This window comes from Lissotriton helveticus, chromosome 8 (assembly GCF_964261635.1).
Source record: "Lissotriton helveticus chromosome 8, aLisHel1.1, whole genome shotgun sequence".
NCBI classification, from domain to species: domain Eukaryota; kingdom Metazoa; phylum Chordata; class Amphibia; order Caudata; family Salamandridae; genus Lissotriton; species Lissotriton helveticus.
In genome coordinates, this window is record NC_136069.1 from 1658106873 (window position 1) to 1658130483 (window position 23611).

General features: G+C 50.2%; 1 protein-coding gene across 11 annotated transcripts in view; it reads right to left on the reverse strand.

Annotated features, from left to right (window-relative positions):
* The window catches only part of ARFIP2 (ARF interacting protein 2), a 294672-nt gene that overhangs the window by 24524 nt on the left and 246537 nt on the right, over nucleotides 1–23611 (reverse strand). For 6 of the 11 annotated variants that reach the window (XM_078658738.1, XM_078658730.1, XM_078658734.1 and 3 more), the window contains 2 exons: nucleotides 15911–16132; nucleotides 1064–1236 (listed from right to left, as the gene is read on the reverse strand). In XM_078658738.1, coding sequence (XP_078514864.1) covers nucleotides 1064–1236; nucleotides 15911–16132 — 395 coding nt within the window. The remainder of the gene's footprint in view (nucleotides 1–1063; nucleotides 1237–15910; nucleotides 16133–23611) is intronic. The other 5 variants (XM_078658736.1, XM_078658739.1, XM_078658729.1 and 2 more) reach the window with 1 other exon arrangement.

Sequence of the window (23611 nt, forward strand, 5' to 3'; positions counted from 1 at the left end):
CAAGAAAAGGACACAAGGGACTGGTATGCTATGAGTGAAGTGGGTAAACGAATGCAAACTCGCAGAGTGGCATATTGCACAGTTCAAGCTCGATTGCTTTCAACAAGACACCTTAACTTGCCTTGAGCCTGATGGTCACATGCATCTTTTTGGGATGCTAGTTTATGGCTAACACCTTTGAGAGATCGCCCTTAATGTGTTCATTCACTGACCGATCATGGACTAAAAACTGACTCAAGGCTGTCACTCCAAAACCAGGTTTCCAGAGCATCAGATAGTAGCGGTTACCCCCGGCGGCAACTTCTCAGGTCACAGTTTTTTTGTACACTTTAAGTTAGGGTGACTGTTGCCAGTGCCAACAGTCACAGGTACCAGTGTGTGTTTGCAATCCCACAAGGATTAGGATGGCTGCATACATCTGCTCCAGTCCTGCAACTTCTCAAGGAGCCACTGCAGGATCTGTCTAGATTGAATAAGATTCAGCATGCACTGGAAAGGCCACATGGGCTGCCTGTGATCAAGAGTGACGGATAAATCAGTGTTCCCTGTTATAAGGCCCTGCACTGGAAGAGCCATTACTTCCCGGCTTTTAACGCTATTGATATCTACCAAACTGAAATTCATCCTCCGCTGCACTCTCAGCTCTCGCTGTGCCTAACTGTAAGCTGCTTCACCTTGCGGAAGGCTCCAAATTCTGATATACGCTGCTCAATGCAATTCTACACAAGAGCATCCCATCTGTGGAAGAGCTGGCTCTTCCCTAACTAGTCCTTTGTTCTATCTACCCTATTTCTTTTAGCATATCACAGAGCCAGGACAGTTCATGGTTAAGTGGTCCTCACAAATAAACCACAACTTAACTTTTCAGTGAGTAACGGTCACTATTTTAGGAGCCATGAAGTGTCATCTGCTTGCAAAAAGGAACAGTGCAATAACTCTGGGTTTGAGGCCTAGAAATGCAATGATACAGGTAGGGACTTTACTTTCCTAATTTCCAAGGTGCACGAACAAAACTGACTAACAACTCCATTGCCCATGGCCATGGGATCATGGAATGGCTTACCTGGCCGTCTCATAGAGTTTAACAGTCATCAGCGTGTCCTCCATGGTCTTGTTTACAAGCGTGTTAATGCTGGATACAAAGAAATTCACAGCCCCCAGAAGGGTCTCGCCATTCCTGCAGAGAAGTTTCTGGGTCTCAGCGTTGTAACCAAATTCCTCCTGCAAGGAAGAGAACTGGGCCAGCATCAGAACCAAACTCACAAACTAAATTCTGTCTCCAAGGACATTAAGCTACTATCTGAACAACAGTCAACGAAGAGAAGTGTGGATCAGACGCAGTGTCATGGCCTGCTCTGGTTACATTATGGTAGCACCGTAAATGTATTTGTACAAAGGAGAAACATTTAGTATTCTTATGATACATTAAAAGGATTTCACTTTGCTGTGTCAACCTCTACAGTTGTCCAAACCTGTACATCTCCCCAGCCCAATGTAGTTCAATGGGAGCCCCACGATAGATCATGTAAACAGGAATATCTTGCTTCAATTCCCCGTTCCATGTTGTCAACATATATATACATTCTCATTACTTACAACAAAAGACAGGTAATGACCAAAATCATATTGCAAAATTCATTTAGCAGGGCACAGTTGCAATAGTTAAAATGATGTAACCGGAATCCACTGCTCACTGGGGTATTAATCAGCTTTAATCCTGCTCTATTAGCAACATCTTCACTAGGAGAAACCATCAAATTCGAAATTGAGTATTTAAATACATTTTTAACATCCTGGTTCTTGTATTCCTCACACAATTTCAAAATGAGCGAACTTCTGGGTCAGAACTGCAAGGCAAGAAGAAATGATTCCTGTACAGTCGAGAGATCTCAACCTCAAAGAAAAGAGAGAGAAGAAATAATGAATGCTTGGCTAGGCCATACTCAGAACATTGTCAACATAGACCCTAGATGGGACCACAAGATCCAATTAACCAACGAATGGCAGAATACAGAACAAAGGTCTCTGAGACAGACTCAAACATGGAACCCAGATGGTACCCCAAGTCCAGTTAACCAATGAGGATAGAATACAAAACAAGGTCTCGGAGACAGAGAAGAGCCTTGCTTAAACCATCTCCTAGTTTTTTGGCTTGATCTGCACTCTCAGGGCAGCACTTTCTACTTAACCCAGGGAGAAAGCATTGCTTACATGTACCACTGTCTGTAAGGACACACATTAATATTTTTAAAACTGGTAAGAGCCAAGTTTCATTGTGGATTTCAATATAGAAAAAAGCCTGAAACAAACTACACTGTCTCACACTAGGATAAGAAGCTATTCAGAAGACTGACCATGATCAAACCACGCAACTGGTGTGCGATTATGAAATAAATAGCTTCCGTCAAGGTCTCAAATGTGCCCGAACTGACCAACAAGACACGTGAAATCTCACTATATACAAAACACTCAATCCAAAGTGAATATAAGCTGAGAAGAATAAAGCCCAAAACAGAACAGTGCTTGAACTAAACCTTAACAAAATAAGAATGAAAAGGCAATGAAAAACAAAATAGTTACCAAGAAAATTCAACTACAATTAAATTAACTAAAAACAGACATAAGCAATAGACAAAAAGGCCAGGAAAATAGTTGAAGCCTGTATCAAGAAATGCAGGATCACAGAAAATAGTCAAATTGAAACTTAGTCAATAAAGCACAGGTCAAAAATATTATCAACTAATACAAAAACAATTAGAAACAACCTCTACCAACAGAAAACTGTGCCAGAACCAACCACCACCAAGATGGAACAGAATGTGAACCAAACCGCACCAGCAGCTGACAGGCACAGCACAACAGTACACCCATATAACACAATGGGAGCAAAACTGTTATAAAAAAACATAACAGAATCAAACACAACTACCGCTACAAAGCTGCCAACAGAACAGGATAATTGATTTTCTGGTCAGGCACAGCACTGGAGCGGAGGTATGCTCCACCAACAGGAACAATGTTAACATAGCAGAGAAGAGGGTCACACTAAACCTCCAAAAAAACATAATAAAATCAGAAACCAGCTTCAACAACACAGAGCTGAAACAAGGCCAAACTCAAATCACTAGAGAGTCACAATCACACTCCGACAACAAGAAGTAGAGGGGGATGGAAACTTTACCCTACGAAACAGAGTCAGACTCTTCAAACCCATCTCAGAACAGGTCTACAGCAAACTCACCTGGAACAATAATAGAATGAATAATTACAATTTACGCAACACACACACCTGGAGCTGAACTGTAATATTAGGCGTTGGAAGACAGCTCAACTGTGGTCAATTTTTCAGCCTGGTCTGTTGCTAGCTGAAGAGTACCTGCTGGTATCTAAACCCGGCAGGCAGCATTTGCAAAGCGCCCCTATACCCTGGGAGCATCCTGGTGCTGAATCTAATCTGGGGGACGATCTGACCAGTTACAGAACGAACGCCATTTCCACCGCTGCTCTGGTCGGTTGTTCGTGTAGCCCAGGAGTCTGAAACTGCAGCTTTTTTTAATAACAGTGTCAAGATACCCTGCTCTTGTGTGAAGACAGCACTCTATACATACCCTATTAATATCAACAACGATAAATTAAAACAACTGAGTATTGGAGCCATAATAAAGAGTTTACAAGAAAACAAAGAGGGAGTGAAGAGGTTATGCCCCTCAAGGGCACTAGGGTGGATGCGTCCTCCTCAGTGCGAATACTTTAGAAAAAAAAGGATCTACCTCAAAGAGGTTGGAAGGGAAGTATGTCCAGAGACTTGGTAGGGCATACACTGTGTTTGTTAAAATACCCCTCACACACCAAAAGGGCCCTTGGTGTCATGCTTTATTATAGGGGCTTCCCGCCCCGCTGCGGGACGGGGCGTGCTAAGACTAGCGACTACGCTGCAGCACTGTTATTGTAGTGCTATGTGTGGTGTATATGTAGTGAGAGAAAGGGTCAGGGGTGGATAAGATGTGTGGCTTAAAAAGTACCTGGCCTTATGGACTAAAGAAATGTTATTCGGTCATAGGCTGGTACTGTTAAAAAAGGTGGTTCGGAGATATCACACTTTTAATGTGCTGATACTCCTAGGTATGTCAACATGTTTCGAAGCATCAAGGCTTCTTCATCAGAACTGAAGATGACCCCTTAGGTGCTCACTATGTTGCTATCAATTCGTGAAAAAATAGGTGTATACATACAAAAAGTGATGTTAAAATACAGTACCCAGTTGGTATTGTTATCATGTAAGCTCTGTCAGTATTTCTGAAAATAAGCTAGAAACTGTAGGATTCAGTGCTCCATGAGCCTTCTTTTCGGGTGGGGAGGTAATTGCCACTGTATTTCAGGGTCATGAAGTCCTCGCCTCCTCTCTCGCCATCCCGCGGCTCTCATAGAAGTGGAATCTTTTGCGCGCAGATGGGCTGAAAGTGCATTATCTTATCCATTCTTTCTGGAGTGGGAAAAGCCTTCATCAACCTGGTGTCCAGTACCGCCCGAAAATAATACGTTCCTGGCTTGTAATCAGATGTGATTTCTCTCATTGAGTTGCAAGCCTAGAGACTTGAACAGCTGTTGACAAGCCCTTGTAGATCTTCTTGCAGAGCGGAACGTGGGCCCTTTCACCAGCCAATCGTCCAGGTGGGGATAAAGCTGGTGGCCCTGCCTTCTCAGAAATGCAGCTAACGGAGCCATATATTTTGTGAAAACTCTGAGCTTTGCGAAGGCAGAAGGGTAGAACTTTGAACTGATAGTGACACCCTGCCACCAAGAACCTCAGGAACTGGAGGTGCTTTGCATGAATGGGTATGTGCAAGTATGAGTCCAAGAGATCGAGGAACACTGAGAAATCTCCCTTGTTCACCAATAAGAGAACCTCTTGAAGGGGCAACATTCTGAATAATTGTATCTTGATGTATTTGTTCAGCTGTCTGAGGTCCATGACCTGTCTCCATTTCCCTCATTTTTTCCTTATAAGGAAGAAATTGGAATAGAAGTCTTTACCTCATTGGCTGAAAGGAACTTTCTCTATTGCTCCTTTTACCAGCAATGTCGACATTTCTTGCTTTAACAAAAGAAGATGTTGATGCTTTCTCATTGAGAGCGGATTTCGAGTAGGAATGTGCACGAATTCTAAGGTATGACACTGATAGCTTATGCCCAGTACCCATTTGTCCTTTGTAATGGCTTCCCATAGGCGCAGAAAGGGAGAAAGATGATGAAACTGGTGAGGCTGGAGTCTGGTGGGTGGAAAATGCCACTGTCGTTTAGAGGAATCCTGTGATTTACCTCGAGCTGACGGCTTGCGTCTAGCTGATTGTATGACGCACTGAAGCACAAAAGTGCTGCTTCTTCTGCTATTCTCCATACTGCAGTCTATAAGCCTGTTGGGAATACGGCTGATATATGTATGATTGGTAGGACGATCTTTTTGAAATTGCCCTCGTCCTCTGCCACCACAAAAGGACTGAAAACGCCTTTGCTGCAGCGTACCCAAGGAGTGCTGTCTCTGTATCCCTCTTGATACCAGGCAACTCTTCAGCAACATGCTTTCCAAACAGGTTTTCCCCATCGAAGGACATATCTAAACTCTTTGATTGAATCTCAGGGCAGAAGGACGTCGCTCTCAGCCAGACATGCCTCCAGAGAATAGCAGCTCCTGCCATTTGTCTAAACACAATCGAAGACAGATCCATTGCTGAATCAATGATTTCAGAAGAAGCTCTAGTGCCTTCCGGCAGGAGATCTTTTGCTTCCGTCTTTTTATCTTCGGGAAGGTGATCAAGAAGAGGTGCAAGATCCAACCACAATTGGCGGTCATACCATTCCAATATCGCCAAGGGGTTGGAGGCCTTGATGGAAGTAGCAGCCATAGTAGCAAAGCGTCTTCCGATGCTGTCTAGGTATTTAACCTCTCTGTCTGGAGGCACTGAACAAGGAGATAGCGGATTCCTGGAGCGCCTCTGTGCAGCTTGCATTATTACTGAATCCGGCCAGCTTTAAACCTTCATTCCATATATATTCCACAAGTGGTATGGATCGTACCGATTTTTTAGCCGGATCTTTGAAATCATAGAGGAAGCATTCGGTTTGTACCATAGGCAAGGGCAAGTCAAATCTTTTAGAGGCCCTTTCTTGCAACTCATGTAACCCCCCCCCCAATATTCCCCAGAGGTGAACCCGCGGGGGGGGGGGGTAGGCGAAGATGGAGCAACATAATCATCCCATTTGCGGCGTACCAAGTTGGGATCCTGAATGAGCTCACTCTCCTCAGGCTGATCGTCTGCTACACTCTCGATGTAGTCGTCCTGAATCGTAAGGCATTGAGTTGCTGCTCTCTCTTCTTGAGAAGCAGGTGGTGGAGTAACTACTGGTGATGGCAAATGAACCAGAATGCCCGGTCATCTGGGCGTCAGCGGTTCTGGAGAGTGAGAGCTCGGAAATCTTTTGTAAGAATCATGGAACATGTTCTAAGGTTGGTGACCAGGGAGGGTGGCACCAGCATGGAATCTCTGTGTTCCTCCTGTTGCTCCTTGTAAACATCATATGGATAGTGCTCCTGGAAAGAGTTGTATCATTGCCACGGAGGACGATCCGTAAAGGAATAATCTCTTTCTATATACTCCCATGTGTCCTGCATATGTGTCTCCTTGTCCTCATCTGTGTCTTGGCATTTAACCCTGAGCTGAGGTGGGCTGTAAGCTGGACCAAACAAACTTTCATCTCCTGATTTCTCTGTATCAAGAAGGTGAGAGGGAGGCAGCCGTGATATCTTGGTAAAAGATGTCAGACCTGGAGACTTTTTTTTTTCAGAACAAGATTTTATTTTCAAGTACTGACATAGCACAGAGCATAAGGACATCGTCCCGCATCACAACGCAGGACCAATGAGCATAGGCATATAGGAAAAAAGGGTATGTATTCAGTACAAGCAGTATTGCATTAGATACCCAACCCCCCAACCCCAAACTCCCTAACTCCCCTGACCCAACCCCGCCCCCCACCCAGTGTCTGCTAACCCCACGGCATAGAGTATAATAACATCCTGTGCGCGTACTCCCTGTCGCCCAGGGTACAGTAGTTAAAGGTCCTCCCCAGTGTCCTGGGCCATCGGTGGTTCCAGCCACAGTCCCCTGTAGTCCGCCCATCTCTTCCATATCTTAAAATGCTTCTGGGGGCATCCCCTGGCCTCAAAGATCGGGCGCTCAAGTCCCATGCAAAAGTCCAATCCTCGCCTCCAAACCTCCAACAAAGGGGCCCTGGGGTCCTTCCAGGCCCTGGCTATGTCTCGCTTGGCTACAGTAAGGCCTAGGACCAGTAAGTGACGCTTGCATATGTTGCCTCCCACCTGTTCCATAACATGAAGCAAGCCAAGTTGCGGTGATCGGGGAAGGTCCCAGCCCAGAACCTCAGCCAAACAGTCCCAGACCCCCATCCAGTACCTGGCCAAGTTCGCACATGACCACACAGTATGGACAAACGTTCCAACCGCCCGGCCACATCTCAAGCATTCGGGGGAGGCAATCAAGCCTGCTTTCCACAACCGCTCTCTGGTAAAGTAGGCCCTGTGCAAGTATTTAAACTGAATAAAGCGGAGGCGCATCGCAATGGCCGCCCCCTTAGGGGCCTCCAGGGCCTCTCTCCAGTCCTCTTCTTCGAACGCACCAAGATCTCTCTCCCATGCAGTACGCAATCCATCAAGAGAGGAGGAACAGTGCGTGACCAGAGTTTGGTATATATTGGAGATCTTTTTCTCCTCCAGTTCCCCCATGAACACTTTGGCCTCCAGGGGGCTAAACTCGGGCAGAGATTCCAAGCCCACCAGAGAGGGAGATAGTGCATGACGTAGTTGCAAATATTTGAAGAATTGAGTTTTGGGCATGTCGTATTCCTCCCTCAACATCTGGAAAGACTTAAGGGTGGTGCCCCTCATGACGCTACCGAGCGTGGAGATACCGATATCATCCCAGCCCCTGAATCCCTGTAGGGACGCCAGCTCCGGGAGACGGCCGTTCTGCCACAGCGGGGTCTCCTTCGTCAATCTGTTCCACCATCCCATACGGCGCAAGGCAGCGCGCCACACCCGGAAGACCACCTGAGTGACCATGGGGAGTCGTTTCCTGATAGCCGCCGAATAAAGAATGGTGTGGATCGTGTCTGGGTCCATCAAGTACCGCTCCAGGGCATAGGTCGGGTCACCCCGATCCCCATACCACCAGTCGTTGAGCACCAGCAGGTGCGCCGCCTGATAGTAAGATAAAATGTCTGAGGTGGCCAGGCCCCCGCAGTACGTAGAAAGAAAGCAGGTGCGGAGAGCCACTCTCGCCACTCCCCCAGCCCAAAGGAACTGACTTAGAGCGGCGTTCACTTGGCGAAACCACTGCGGCGCAATGGGGTATGGGTGGTTCTGCAACTGGTAAAGAAGGCGCGGCAGGGCCACCATTTTAAAGATCGCCGACCGGCCATATATGTTCAGCGGCATTCTGGACCAGGTTTTTATGTCCGAACGCACCCTGTCCCACACAGGCACCACATTGCGCTCCCATGCCAAATCCGGAACATCTGTAAGAAAGATACCCAGGTACTTGAGGCCCCCCACCGCGCTCTGCAGTGTCAAGGCCCAATCACCCGGCCTCTCCCCGCCGCCCAGTACCCACAGCTTGGACTTCTGCACATTCAGATGCAATCCTGAAACCTCCCCGAAGATTTTCATTATCTCCAGGACCCTGGGTCCGGACCTATTTGGGTCCGTGAGGAAGAACATGACATCGTCGGCGTAGAGCGCAATACGGTCGGAGGGGCCCATGTCCCATTCCAGTCCCCGGAGTTGCGCATCCATCCTCACCCATGCCGCCAGAGGTTCCATGGCCAGGGCGAATAGGTAGGGGGAGAGAGGGCATCCCTGCCTGGTGCCCCGTCCGATGGGGAAGGACTCGGACGCCGCTCCCGCCACCCGCACCGATGCGGTCAGGTCCGTATAGAGCAAGCTCAAGTACGAGAGGAAGACCGGCCCGAGGTTAAGGCGGGACAGGAGTGCCCTAAGGTACACCCAGCTGAGAGAGTCAAAGGCTCGGTCGATATCTGCCAGGAGGAGCGCCGTTGGGATCCCGGCGGCCCGGGCTGTCTCCACCACCACCTGCGCCCGGCGAATGTTGTGCCGAGTTGCCCTATGGGGCATGAACCCCGCCTGGTCAGAGTGTACTAAGTCAGTGATGTACGGGAGAAGGCGGTTGGCCAAGGCCTTGGCCAATATTTTCGCCTCGAAATTTAAGAGGGAAATCGGCCTGTACGAAGAATGCTGTTCCGGGGGCCTCCCTGGCTTACAGAAAACAACAATTTCTGCGTGTCGCCAATCCGCCGGTAGGTGTCCACTCTCCCTGGCCGCCTCCAGTGCCATCTGGTAGCGCCCCTCTAGCTGGAGGTGAAAGGTCTTCATAAACTCGCACGGAAATCAGTTCGGTCCCGGGGCTTTGCCGGTGTTCAATTCCCCAAGTGCCGTGCCCAGTTCCTCCAAAGAAAGGGGAAGGTCCAGCCGATCCCTGGCCTCCTCTGGGAGGGCGCGCGGCGGGATATCTGCCAAAAATTTGTCTATATCTTCCGCAGGGAGGACCTCACGGGGGGCATAAAGATCGGCATAGTACCTCGCGAAGCTGGCAGCTATGGCCTCAGGGGCCGCCAACTGGACACCTTGGTCATCCCAAATGCCCGGCAGAGCCTGGGGCCGGAAGGTGTGTTGGCAAAGTCTATATAGCATGGTACTGGATTTATCCCCCCATTGATAGATCCTGCTCTGAGTGGCCAGCCAAAGCTGGCGCGCCTCATTGTGTAGCAGGGAGGAGTACAACTGCTGTGCCTGCAGGAGCGGCCCCACCGCCTTGTCCGTGTCACTCTCTGTACAGTCCCTCTCCAGGTCCCGAACCCGCCCCGCCGCCTCCTCCACCTCGCGCAGATGGGTCCTTCGGGCCTCCGCACACCAGGCAATGTCTACCCCCCTGAGCACCGACTTCATCGCCTCCCACTGGGTGACGGCGTCGACCTCTGGCCCGCCATTCTCTGTCCAATAATCGGAGATAGACTCGCGCAAACGTGTGCGATATCCATCCTGCTGTAGATGCCACGCTGACTGGCGCCAGCGAAAGGGCTGTCGCCTCCTGTCCAGCAGCAGGTCAAGGGACACGGGGGAGTGGTCCGAGACTCCACGGGGGAGTATGGTCGTGGTAGCGACCCTCGACAGCCAAGGAGTCGGAACGAACAGGTAGTCTAGCCTAGAGAAGGACTTGTGCACAGCCGACACATAGGAGTATTCTCGGCTCAGGGCATGCTGGTAGCGCCACGTATCGGTCCAACCCATGCCCTGTGCCAGGCCATGAAGCCTCGTCGGCGCCGCTGTCTGGGGTTCCCTACCGGGCCTGTAGCGATCCATCCGCACATCCATCACATCATTCCAGTCTCCTCCCACAATCGCCAAAACATCCGGGATACCGATCCACACTTCGAACAACTTCTCAATAAGGGCATCTTGCAGCGGGGGCGGGGCATACACACTACCAAAGACCATCTGCTCATTCCCAACCATTCCTTTAACAAACACGTATCTACCATGTGCATCGACCCAATGTGTTTCGTGTACATATGAGAGCCTTCGGTGTATCAGGACCGCCACCCCCCGGGACCCCCTTGCAAACCCGGCATGAAACACCTGTTGATATCCATACCTCTGTAAACTAAGGGCCTTGGTACCCTGAAGGTGCGTCTCCTGGAGGAGGACATCCGCCCCCTCCCTCTTCCCCAGCTGTAGCACCGCCCCTCGCTTAATTTTATCCAGCATCCCCCGGACATTCCAGCTCACCACTCGCAATTTTGCCCTTGGTAGGCCTGACCGTTGGTGATCAACCATAGTCAATGGGGAGGAGATGTAAAGACCCGGGCTCTCGGAGCCACACACAAGAAAATAGCCTAAACAATGCAGACACTGTGCCACCCTCCCCTACCCCCCCAACTACCCCAACCCCAACCTGTCCCCCAACCCGTCTCCCCAACTGCCCCCCTCCCCCCCCCCTATACCTCACCAAACATTGAAGTACCTGTCGCGATATGGGCGGCTTCGGGCCCAAAACAGAGCACCCAAAGCCCACCATACCAATGGATCCCGAACACCCACTTACTCTAAGGCTTCCCCCCTCCCCTTATCTACTCCCAACTATGCAGGAGGCTAGCAGCCCCTGTATCGGAGCACCCCGAACCCGTCCCAAAGTCTGAACCTGTTGTGGGACAGTTAGAAAACGTAACAGTTAGCACATGATGCAGTCCTCAGGTATTCAAGGCACCAGTGGAGCCAGTTCCACCGCTGGAGCGGCTGGTATCCGTAGGCGGTCAGGACCACCCATTGCACCTCATCCACTGCCCCCCGAAGTTCCCGGATCAGCCGGCTCAGCGGCACTGCGCCCAGTGTTGGAGGCGTTGCGGCGCCTGGACCTGGACTTCCTACTCTTCCGGCTACGGGCCTGGTGGTCACTCTGGGTTTGCGATGAATCACTCGTGTGGCCTGGATCGAGGCCCGGTTGGGGATGCGGCCTGACCCTCACTGTCTCATCAGTCCACCTGAAAACATCTTCCGGCGTCTCAAAGAAGTGAGTTTTAGACTGGAAGACCACCCGCAAGTGGGCCGGATAGAGTAAGGAGTACTGTATCTTTAGGCCCCGAAGTTTAGCCTTGGCGTCCAGGAAGGAGCGTCTCTGTTGCTGCACCATCCTGGTGTAGTCGGGGAAGACCATGATCTTGTGGGATTCAAATGAAAGAGAGTCCTTGGCCCTCGCCTCTCGCAAGATAACGTCTCGATCGTGAAAGTTCAGAATCCTGGCGATCACCGGCCTGGGTCGTTCTCCTGTCGGCGGTTTCTGCGTCAGGGCCCGGTGCGCGCGTTCGACCACGAAACATCTGGACAGGGTATCCGGAGGGAGCCAGCTCTCCAGCCATCGAGAAAGGAAGCGTCCCATGTCCCCCTTCTCACAATCCTCCGGAAAACCCACAAAGCGAAGGTTGTTCCTGCGCGCCCGCCCTTCGGCGTCCTCCACCCTAAGTGCTAGGCCCTTCTGGATACTCTCCATCGCCGCCATTTTCCTCTTCAGGGTACCGACATCGTCTTCCACTACTGAGACCCTGGACTCTGCTTCAGTTATGCGCTCCACTGCGTTGCGCAGGTCCTGCCTTAGGAGTGTCACATCGGCCCCAACAGCCCCAATCTTAGCATCCAGCATGTCTCTCGACTGGGTGATAGCTGCCATCAGCGCCGCGTTGTCCGGCCCCTGTCCCTGGCCGCCCTGCGCTCCGGGGCCTCCATGTGGCTCCGTGAATTTGTCGATGGGCCCCTGCTTAACGGGCCCTCCTCCCCCTCTGGTCATGGCGAAGGCTGAGTCCGGCCAAGCTGTCCCCAAATGCGCCGGCGGCTGCTGACGGCGGGGCAACCTTCACTCCAACCGCTATTAAGAGCAGGGCACCCTCACAAGCGATGGCCTCCTCACGCTCCCGGCTGTCGTACACCCCAGGTGATAGGGGGGGGGGGGTGTTCCCCAGACGCGACTCCGCCGACCCTCGCAGGCCAGGACCCAGCGCTTGCAAACCTCGTCCGGGGCACCTTCCTCTCTACGCCAGCTTGCTACGGGGTACCTCGTGCGCCCCAGCGGCCGCCAGGGAATCCCCCGGGTCCGGCAGTCCGGGCCAGGCCCCCAATGACCCCCCCGGGCACAGCGTCCCTCAGCAATCACCACAGCACCAATTGTGGGGGGGGGGCCCAACACTCACTGTTCGTCGGGTCTTGCTGCGGGTCGGCACCAGTACCACGCCGGGCCCCCCCAATGCGGCACGGGCCACTGCAGTCCAGGCCTCCGGGCCCCACAGCTCCGGCGATCCCCGGATTGGGAAAGACAGCAGACCAGGTAGGGCTCGCCACTGGCCCCTCGGTCCCCGGGGCTCCCAGGCGCCTGCACCTCCGGGCCAAGGATCTGTGTAGGCGATTTCGGGCAGGGGTCGCCAAACTCGAGGCCCCGGCTCCTCCAAGGCCAGGTAGGCCGCAGCGTCGCCGAGGCGCTCCTCAGCACCAGTTCTCCTTGCTTGCTCTGTGTGGAAGGGCAGGGGGGCCCGTGATGGCCCGCCCGCTGCAGGCTGCGCCGGATCGCGGCAGGAGAGCGGCGCCGCGGGCCCCAGGCCGAGCGCACCGATCCGGGGCGCCAAAATCGAGGCCCCGGCTCGTCTGGCCGGCTCTAGGCCGCCCGCCGCACCAGCACACCACACCACCAGGGAGAGTCACGGCTCGCCAGTTCCGGCACCGGAATGCGCCCTGAGTCGTCCGCTACCTATGCCCCAACTCTGATATGCTTTTCGGGTCCGGGGGCCAGGAGAATTGGTAGGATAATCGTCGGGCCGGCGGGAGCTCTAAGAAGCCACGTCCGCCATGATCGCCCGCTAAGCCACGCCCCAGACCTGGAGACTTTTGGCACAATAGGAGACTTTAATGTCCTGTTTTTGTTCCGTCGACGACGCCGTCGATGAAGGGAGACGTTTGAAAGTTATCGCCGTCGATATCAGCAGTCTAGCAGGGGATTTAAACACTGTGGTCGACGGAGTGCCCATCGAAGTGCCGTAAACTATGTCGTAGACGGACCCGTATACGTAACCATCGATGCAGTGGTCGTCGTCTATGATGCCACTTACGAGGTAAGCGTAGTTACAGTATTCAGCGACGAGACCGACACACTGCCATCGTCGACACAGCTGCCGCTGCAGATGTCTATGGAGATTTGTCCATCGACTGAGCTTTTTTCTTTGACGATGCCTGTTTTAGAAGTGTGACAGGTAGAGAAGCAGTAGAAGACTTATTTAGACCAGCGTCTCTTAGTTTAAGGGCTGCTTTTTCAGCAGAGGAGGCTTTCTCTGCCATCATTTTCTCAGGATCTGCCTTTAATGAGGTAGAGCCCTCATTTTTACGTTTCCTCTCAGCGGAGGAAGGCTCAGGACTCTCTTCAACGTCAGATTCAGAATCTGATCTAGATTTTTTCTTTTGGGGCAATATTAACAATCTGGCCTCCCTGTCCTTCAGGGTTTTGGCCGAAAAAGTCAGGCGGTATTTACAGTCCTTTGCTGTATGTTTGGTATATTGGCAATAGGGACATTCCTTGTGGGGGTCCTCTGAGAAAAGTCTCGCCTTTCAACAAGATCTGCAGGGCCTGAAAAGCTTCTTCTTATATCCCTCTGACATTTTAGAAAGGAAAGAAGGTTAGAAACCAGTACCTTGCAATGAATTCAGCAGGGTCAAAAGTTCACTCACTCACAAACTGAGAAGAGCTCAGGGACTCCCTTATACGTGATGTGCGGTAGAAATCTGCGGTATGGTGGCTCTGCTGGGGAGTTGAGGTCTAGGGCTTGACTCTGATTGGCCGGAGTTTGGACCTTCATAATGATGCTGACGAATAAGAAGTTTTCCTTTCTTTTTGATTGATTTTCTAAAGTACTTTTATAGAACTGCTTTTCTAACTACCGTGAGACTCCCACCAGGACGACGGGGAAGATTCAAGCATGTGAATCTATGAAAGATTCAATGCTGGAGAAATAGGAGGTTAATTATATACAGCCTATGGTTACAAGTCAACCCCCAGTTTGTGTACAACAAAATGTCCAGTCCACGTCAGACAATAGAGCCTCTAGCGTCCTGTCTCATTTAGTACTCGCCGCTGGTACCGTAAGTGGCGCTTCAGCGTGCATTGCATCATACAAGCAAGTAATTAATATGAGTCTAGACAAAGCGGTTTTAAAATCTGGAGGTTCAACCGGGGAAGTGAGGAATGCACTCCTTATGCCCTGCCCCCAATAGCCTATAACATATAAAGACCATTAAGCGGCACCGTGTGGAAGTCTTAACTAACTAAATATTTAGGAAAAGGCTGGACTGGGGAAAAGCTATCTTGATTGTTCCTGTCAGTCTGACATCTATAGCATGCTGTTCTCCAGTGCACCTGCTAGCTTCAAAGTTATACAAATTACAGACAGTGGCCGGAGGGGACGGTACTGCACTGTTCAGATGTCGGTAAAGGAGTAATCATGCAGTGAATGTATGGTAGAGCGAAGTGAGTCTTTATTTACAGAATATACTCATTCCAGGTCACCTAAACCGAAATCGCAGGTTGAGTCCAAAAATGCTTTCTCGATTTAGAAGGCAGATGTGTAGAGGGGAGCACTGTCTGCACTGTGAGCAGTCAGTGTTTGGTGACCCTGATGGACCAATGTGATGATTTGCTTTCGGTTCAGTAGCATCAAGGATACCTTCCAGCGGGTCTTCATGAATGAAAAAATACAAAGCTTTGGATCAGCAGTCGTTGCAGGCAAGCCTTTCAAGGACAACGACCTACTCAGCGACACTGATGAATGGTGCGACAGCACACACCTCAGGGACAAGGGACTTGACCCCTAAAATAGTCCTTTTTAAAAAATAAAAAAAGTAAGTGTGCAGTTGACATACAGATTTCAAACAATAACTTTAAAAATTAACAGACAAAATCAGCATCCTTGGTGTTCTGGAGTCCCTCTGGTCTAGTGAGAAACAGTACTGAGTGGCAAAACTGTGCCATGGCATGGTGGGACCATGAGGGCTCATAGGGCCAGAACCAGAAGGCGTGTTTTATGATATAGTCTTTTTAAAAGTGAGTCAAGGCCCTGTTGTTTCGCTGATAGTAACAAAATAAGTGTGGGCGAAAGAGTAACGTTGGAGTCAGAAGGGGTGTGCAGAGCAGATACAGTTTGAACACGTTTCTCGGATTGATCGAATACACAAACAAGATTAGAAGGAAAGAAGAACTAGGGATTGCGGATGGGTTCACACAGCTTATACCTGTAGTTCTGGCGATTTCTGGCTCAGGTCCGAGAAGGCATCTCCAAGGGCACGTTGCGTTTGCACCATGTTATAGAAGTGGTTGGTCAACGCTCTGGCCAGCTGCAATACACTTTCATATTTACGTTTCGTATCCCGCAGTAACTCTATCTGCGTCTCCAGCTCCAAGTCCACCGTACGTGATCCCCGACCAAAGCGCTCTGAGAACATCTGCTTCGTACACTAGGAAGAGAAACGAGAGGCCGGTCAGATGTAGAAGGAATCCAGAAATAACTTAAAAGCACAGTAAAGAAAATGGTGACTGCCTACCACTGGAGATGAAACCATAGGCGAAGACCCTATAGCAAGTCCTTGGATGCAGGACAGCAACAGAGGGTCCTGGGATCACAGACTCATATGACCATCATTAGGGTACGGGAGAACTGTGAGCACAGAGACACATTCCACCATCATGAGGGAACAAGAGAATTATGAACACAGAGACGATACCACCATCATGAGGGTACGAGAGAAATGTGACCACAGAGACGATACCACCACCATGAGGGTGACCTCAGAGAGCATTACCACCATCATGAGGGTACGAGAGAACTGTGATCACAGAGACCCATAGCACCATCATGAGTGTACGAGAAAACTGTGACCACAAAGACTGATACCACCCTCATGAGAGTACGAGAGAACTGTGACCACAGAGACCGATACTACCATCATGAGAGTACGAGAGAACTGTGACCACAGAGACCGATACCACCATCATGAGAGTACGAGAGAACTGTGACCACAGAGAAGGATACCACCATCATGAGAGTACGAGATAATTATGACCACAGAGACCCATTCCACCATCATTAGGGCACAAGAGATTTGTGACCACGGAGACCGATACTACAATCATGAGGGTACGAGAGAACTGTGACCACAGAGACTGATACTACCATCATGAGGGTACAAGAGAACTGTGACCACAGAGACGGATACCACCATCATGAGAGTACAAGAGAACTGTGACACAGAGACCGATACCACAATCATGAGAGTACGAGAGAACTGTGACCACGGAGATTGATACCACAATCATGAGAGTACAATAGAACTGTGACCACAGAGACTGATACCACCATCATGAGGGTACAAGGGAACTGTGACCACAGAGACGGATACCACCATCATGAGGGTGCGAGAGAACTGTGACCACAGAGACCGATACCACCATCATGAGGGTACGAGAGAACTGTGACCACAGAGACCGATACCACAATCATGAGAGTACGAGAGAACTGTGACCACGGAGATTGATACCACAATCATGAGAGTACACTAGAACTGTGACCACAGAGACTGATACCACCATCATGAGGGTACAAGGGAACTGTGACCACAGAGACGGATACCACCATCATGAGGGTGCGAGAGAACTGTGACCACAGAGACCGATACCACCATCATGAGGGTACGAGAGAACTGTGACCACAGAGACTGATACTACCATCATGAGGGTACAAGAGAACTGTGGCCACAGAGATGGATACCATCATCATGAGGGTACAAGAGAACTGTGACCACAGAGACTGATACTACCATCAAGAGGGTACAAGAGAAGGAGTAGTTTGTCCTGTAACTCCAGTTCTGTAGTAGGGGTATCTCTGTTATAGTCATAATCTAGTGAATAGTCCCGCCCATGTGCGTGGACCCCGGAGCAATCAAAAATAATCTCTTAAGTTGTCAAAAACATGCAGAACTGCACAGACACTTAAGAGAGAATTTAAAGACAGATAATGCAGCCTATATCCACAGGCTACACTGTCCAGTACTTCAACTAGAAATTCCACCAAAAATCCACAAACAGCACAGCCTGTCCAGATTTCTCCACAGAGGAAAAACCTTGCCTTTATCAGCAAAACACTCTGGAATGATAGAGAGGAAGCAGGGGACAGACAAGCCCCATAGGCTGCCATTATGTGGCTCAGAACAGGCTACTGTGCCTTTAAGAGAACTTTCCAGAAGTCTCACAGTATCCCAGAATGCACGGCAGGTCCCTTTTACTTTCAGTTCTTTTTGACGGCGTAACACGCCAGACCTGTAGCATTCCTTACATGAATATCTCTCTCCACCGGGGAGGAGGGCGGGCGCTTATGACTATAACAGAGATAGCCCTACTACAGAACTGGAGTTACAGGACAGAAACTACTCCTTCTGTAGTAGGGGATCTCTGTGTATAGTCATAATCTAGTGAAATGAATGGCAAGCCCATCCCCACACCAAAGCGGCGGTGGAGAAAAGAGAGAAATAACACCACTGTTGTGCGAACAGATTTCGCAGCGAAGCCTGCCCAACCTGAGCGTCTGCCCTGGCATCAGTGTCCAGACAGTAATGCTTAGCAAAGGTATGGACCGACTGCCAAGTGGCCGCCTTGCAGATTTCTGCAATTGGAACATTACGCAGCAAAGCATGCTTTGCCCCTGGTGGAATGAGCCTTAGGTTTACCCCCTAAGGTCTTATTAGCCTTCTGGTAACACAATTGTATACAGGACACAATCCAACTCGAGATGGACTGTTTTGAGGTAGCAAGACCGGTCCTGACTGATCCATAATTGATAAACAATTGGTCTGACCTACGAATATCTTTGGTTTTATCCAGATAAAATTTTAACACCCTCCTAACATCCAGGGAATGCAGAGACCTTTCCGCTGGAGATGAAGGATTCTGAAAAAACTTAGGTAAAGTTATGGTCTGGTTAACATGGAAATCAGATATAACCTTTGGAAGAAATTTAGGGTGAGTACGCATAACAAACTTAGCAGCATGAAATACAGTATACGGTTCTTGGCAACATAACGCCTGAATTTCACTCACCCTGCGGGCCGATGTAATGGCCACAAGGAACGCCGCCTTCCAGGACAGGTGCTGCAATGAAGCCTAATGGATAGGTTCAAAAGGCTCCTTCATCAATCTGGACAGCACCACGTTCAATTCCCATGAAGGCGAAGTAAGCCGGACAGGAGGGAACACTTTCTTCAAGCCTTCCAAAAAATCCTTGATCACAGGGATCTGGAAGAAGGAAGTCTGTGAAGGGCATTTCCTGTAGGCAGTTAGCGCAGCGAGATGAACCTTAATGGAATGGACATTAAGGCCAGACTGCGCCAAATGTAGAAGATATGGAAGGATGACATCTTCCCCACATGTCGTTGGGTCATAGTTCTTGGACTTGCTGCACCAGATGCAAAATCTCTTCCACTTGTAAGCATAGGAAGTCCTAGTGGAAGGTCGCTTAGCCTCCTTCAGCATGTCCATACAATCTTCTGGTAGATTCAAATGGCCATATTGCACTATCTCAGGAGCCATGCCGCCAAACTCAAGGACGAGAGGTTGGGGTGTACCATCTGCCCCCGAACTTCGTGAGAAGGTCCGGCCGGCACGGCAGCTGTATGTGAGGAAGGAGAGACCGGTGAAGCAGGTCCGTGAACCACCACTGCCTGGGCCATTCCGGTGCAATCAGGATCATCCGCGCCCTGGACTGGGACAGCTTGATGAGCACCGCCGGAATCAGGGGAATGGGTGGAAAAGCGTACAGAAAGCTGTTCGACCAGTCGATCCATAACGCATTCCCCTGCGTCCACTGCTGGTAGTACCTGGAGGCGAAGTCTCGGCATTTGCTGTTTTCGGCGGTGGCGAACAGATCTACGTCTGGAGTCCCCCACCGTGCGAAGACTTCTCCTAGTACTTCGTCGTTTATGACCCATTCGTGGTTTTCCTGACTCAGCCTGCTCAGTGCGTCGGCCTAAATGAATATGCTAGTTACCAGTATGCATCTGTTCTTGGCATGTAGGGCTGCTAACATTCATATCTTTTGCATAGATCGCCGCCTAGTGTTGGGTCCGGATGATCGCACATTGTTGTCCTGGAAGAGTCTTCGAAGTATCCTGAGATAGGTGGCTCCTCCCCTGGACTACAGTGCGCATGGGCATCGGCTCCATCCCCAGATTGTTTTTAGCCATTGTGGCAGAGATGGAGTGAAAAGTGTAAAGGATGTCCATGCTAATGATTGAATGCAAGAGTATATCTGCAGCTGCGACAGGCACCGGGGAGGAGGGTGGGCGATATGAATGTTAGCAGCCCTACATGCCAAGAACAGATGCATACTGGTAAGTAGCATATTCAGTTCGAGGCATGTGGGCTGCTAAATTCATATCTTTTGCATAGAATATATAGCAGTCCCTCCATTAGCGGCGGTTGCCCGTGTCAGCTGCAGAAACCTGAAAAAGTGTCTTGAGAACAGCCTGTCCAACAGCTGCTTGCTGCTTGGAATGCACATCAACACAGTAGTGTTTTGTAAAGGTATGAGGTGTAACCCATGTGGCTGCTCTGCAAATGTCTTCTAAAGGAATGTTTCCCAGGAAAGCCCTGGATGCCCCCAATTTGCGTGTGGAGTGCGCCCTTGGGGGTATTGTTAAAGTACGTTTAGCTTTTTGATAGCAGATCTGGATGCACTTAACAATCCATCTGGCTATTCCTGCTTTGGAAATAGGGTTGCCCTTGTGCTGTGGCGAGAAGGCAACAAAAAGTTGTTTTGTTTTCCTAAAGTGTTGTGTCCTGTCAATATAGTACATCAACGCCCTTCTAACGTCCAAAGTATGGAGCATTCTTTCCGCCACCGTTTGTGGGTTTTGGAAGAATGCAGGCAAGTCAATAGTTTGGTTGAGATGAAACTGTGACACCACCTTCGGAAGGAATTTGGGGTTAGTACGTAGTACCACCCTATTTGGATGAATTTGTATGAATGGCTCTTGGATTGTGAGCGCTTGCAGCTCACTGACACGTCTTAGTGAAGTGATAGCAATAAGGAAAGCCACTTTCCATGTTAGGAACTGGAGTTCACACGAGTGCAGTGGCTCAAAAGGTGGTCCCATCAGCCTGGTGAGGACCACATTGAGGTTCCACACCGGAGCTGGCGGTGTTCTTGGGGGAATGACTCGTTTCAGACCTTCAAGGAAGGCTTTAATGGCAGGCACTCTGAAGACAGAGAGATGTTGCCTGTTCTGAAGATAAGCTGCTATGGCGGATAGATGTATCCGAATGGAAGTGTAGGCTAGATTGCACTTGTAAAGATGTAACAGATAGCAAATGATGTTAGGGATAGATGCATCTAGCGGGTTTATGTTATTGGCTGTACAGTGAAGGACAAAACGCTTCCATTTTGCAGCATAGCATGCTCTGGTAGTCGGCTTCCTTGCCTCCTTGATGATGTCCATGCATTCTGGAGGTAGGTGAAGGTAACCAAACTCTAGGACTCAGGAGCCAGATCGCCAGGTTGAGCTGTTGCGGATCTGGATGCTGAATGTCTCCATGGTTCTGCGTTAAAAGCCTGGGCGTTAGGCGCAGCCTTTGATGCGGCACCACTGAGAGTTCCAGAAACGTGGTGTACCATGCTTGGCGTGCCCACGTTGGAGCAACTAGGATGAGTGTCATCGAGTGCTGCCTTAGCTTTCTTGCCACCAGCGGTATCAGAGGTGCTGGTGGAAAAGCGTACGCAAATTTGCCTGACCAGTTCATCCATATCGCATTCCCCTGCGACTGTGGGTGAGGGAACCTGGCGGCAAAGTGTTGGCATTTTGCGTTTTCGTTTGTGGCAAACAGGTCTATCTCCGGATGACCCCACTGCTGGAAGTACAGGCGGAGTACTGATGGATGTAACTCCCACTCGTGCATTTGATGGCTGTATCTGCTGAGCAGATCCGCCATCTGATTGTCCTTGCCCGGGAGGTGTTCTGCCATGAGGAAAATGTTCCTCTGAATGGCCCACTTCCACATGCTCTGAGCCAGATGAGACAGCTGCGGCGAGTGGGTGCCTCCCTGCTTTTGAATGTAGTACATCGCTGTCATGTTGTCCGTCCGGACTAACACTACCTTGTTGCACAGATGTACATTGAAGGACTTGAGCGCCATGAAGATTGCCATCAGTTCCAGATAGTTGATGTGCATCTTCTGTTGCTGCGTCGTCCATAGTCCCTGCACTGTGTAAGTGAGCAGATGAGCTCCCCATCCCTGGAGAGATGCGTCCGTTGTCAGGATAATCTGTGGCACTGGCTCTTGGAACAGTCGGCCCTTGCAAAGGTTGTGTGGATTCCACCAATGCAGAGAGTTGTACGCCCGACTGGTAACCAACACTAGGTCTGTCATTTGTCCCTGAGCCTGTGTCCACTGATTTGCTAAGCATTCCTGGAGCGGACGCATATGTAGCCGTGCGTGAGGGACTATGAAGATGCAGGAGGCCATCATGCCAATCAACTGCATGAACACTCTCGCTGGAAGCGAGTGTTGTGGTCTGAACCTTTGGATTAGAGACTGCATGCTGTCTATCCTGACCTTGTTTGGCTGAGCCATGGCTGTCAGGGTATTTATCGTCGCACCCAGAAACTGCCGCACATGTGCTGGTTGAAGGTGTGACTTTGGGTAGTTCAGCGAGAAGCCCAGACTGTGAAGGAGGTGAATGGTAGTTGACATGTCCGCGGCGCACTGTTGTTCCGACTTGGCTTGAACGAGCCAGTCGTCTAGGTAGGGGTAGACATGGATGTTCTGCCTCCTGAGGTGCGCCGCTACCGTCGCCAGACACTTGGTAAACACTCTGGGGGCGGTGGTCACTCCGAAGGGCAGGACTTTGAACTGATAATGCCTGCCTTGGATAGTGAACCTGAGATACTTTCTGTGGGACGGGTGTAGTGGTATGTGGAAATAAGCATCCTTGAGGTCTAAGGTTGCTAAGAAGTCTCCTTGGTTCAGCAAGGGAAGAATCTGTTGCAGTGTAAGCATATGGAAATGTTCTGATAGTATATACAGGTTGAGGGGGCGCAGATCTAGAATGGGTCTGAGAGATCCGTCCTTCTTTGGAATAAGGAAGTACAGGGAATAGACCCCTGTGCCTTCCTCCTCCACTGGCACGAGCTCGATTGCGCCTTTTTGCAGCATCACCACTACTTCTTGCTGCAATAAGTGCAAGTGCTCTGCGGACATAGGCCGTTGCCTTGGTGGAATGTTGGGTGGAGTGGACTTTAACTCTAGACAATAACCGTACTGGACAAGTTGTCTTACCCACCTGTCTGTGGTGATGTTTGTCCAGACTGGCAGGAACTGCTGGAGTCTCCCCCCGACAGGTGTTAAATGGTCGGGGGGCAGTGACAGAGAGTCACTGTTTGTTTGGGGCAGAGGAACGGGAGTTGTTGTTTCCTCTGCCACGTCCTCTGGTGCTGTTTCCTCGATAACCCCCTTTATTCTGCTTGGAGTACGAGGACTGTGCTCCACCTCTAGTGAACTGTGATTGTTGACCCATCTGTCCTCGGGTGACTCCACGTGCACCTGAGCGACGAAAAGTGTTGCCCCGGAATTGTTGTGACTGAAGGGCCCCCATAGACTTAGCTGTTTCGTTGTCTTTCTTAATCTTTTCGAGGGTGGTGTCAACATCAGGACCAAACAGTCTATCAGGATTGACGGGCTGGTTGAGTATGGTCGTTTGAATGTCTGGTTTAAACCCTGATATGCGTAGCCACGCTTGTCGTCTTAGCATGACGCTAGTGTTAATAGCCCTAGCTGCTGTGTCTGCTGCATCAAGTGCACACTTTATTGCTGCGTTGGAGATGAGTTTTCCCTCCTCTATAAGCAGCTTGGTACCCTCTTGAAACTGCGTAGGCAGGTGTTGCAAAAGT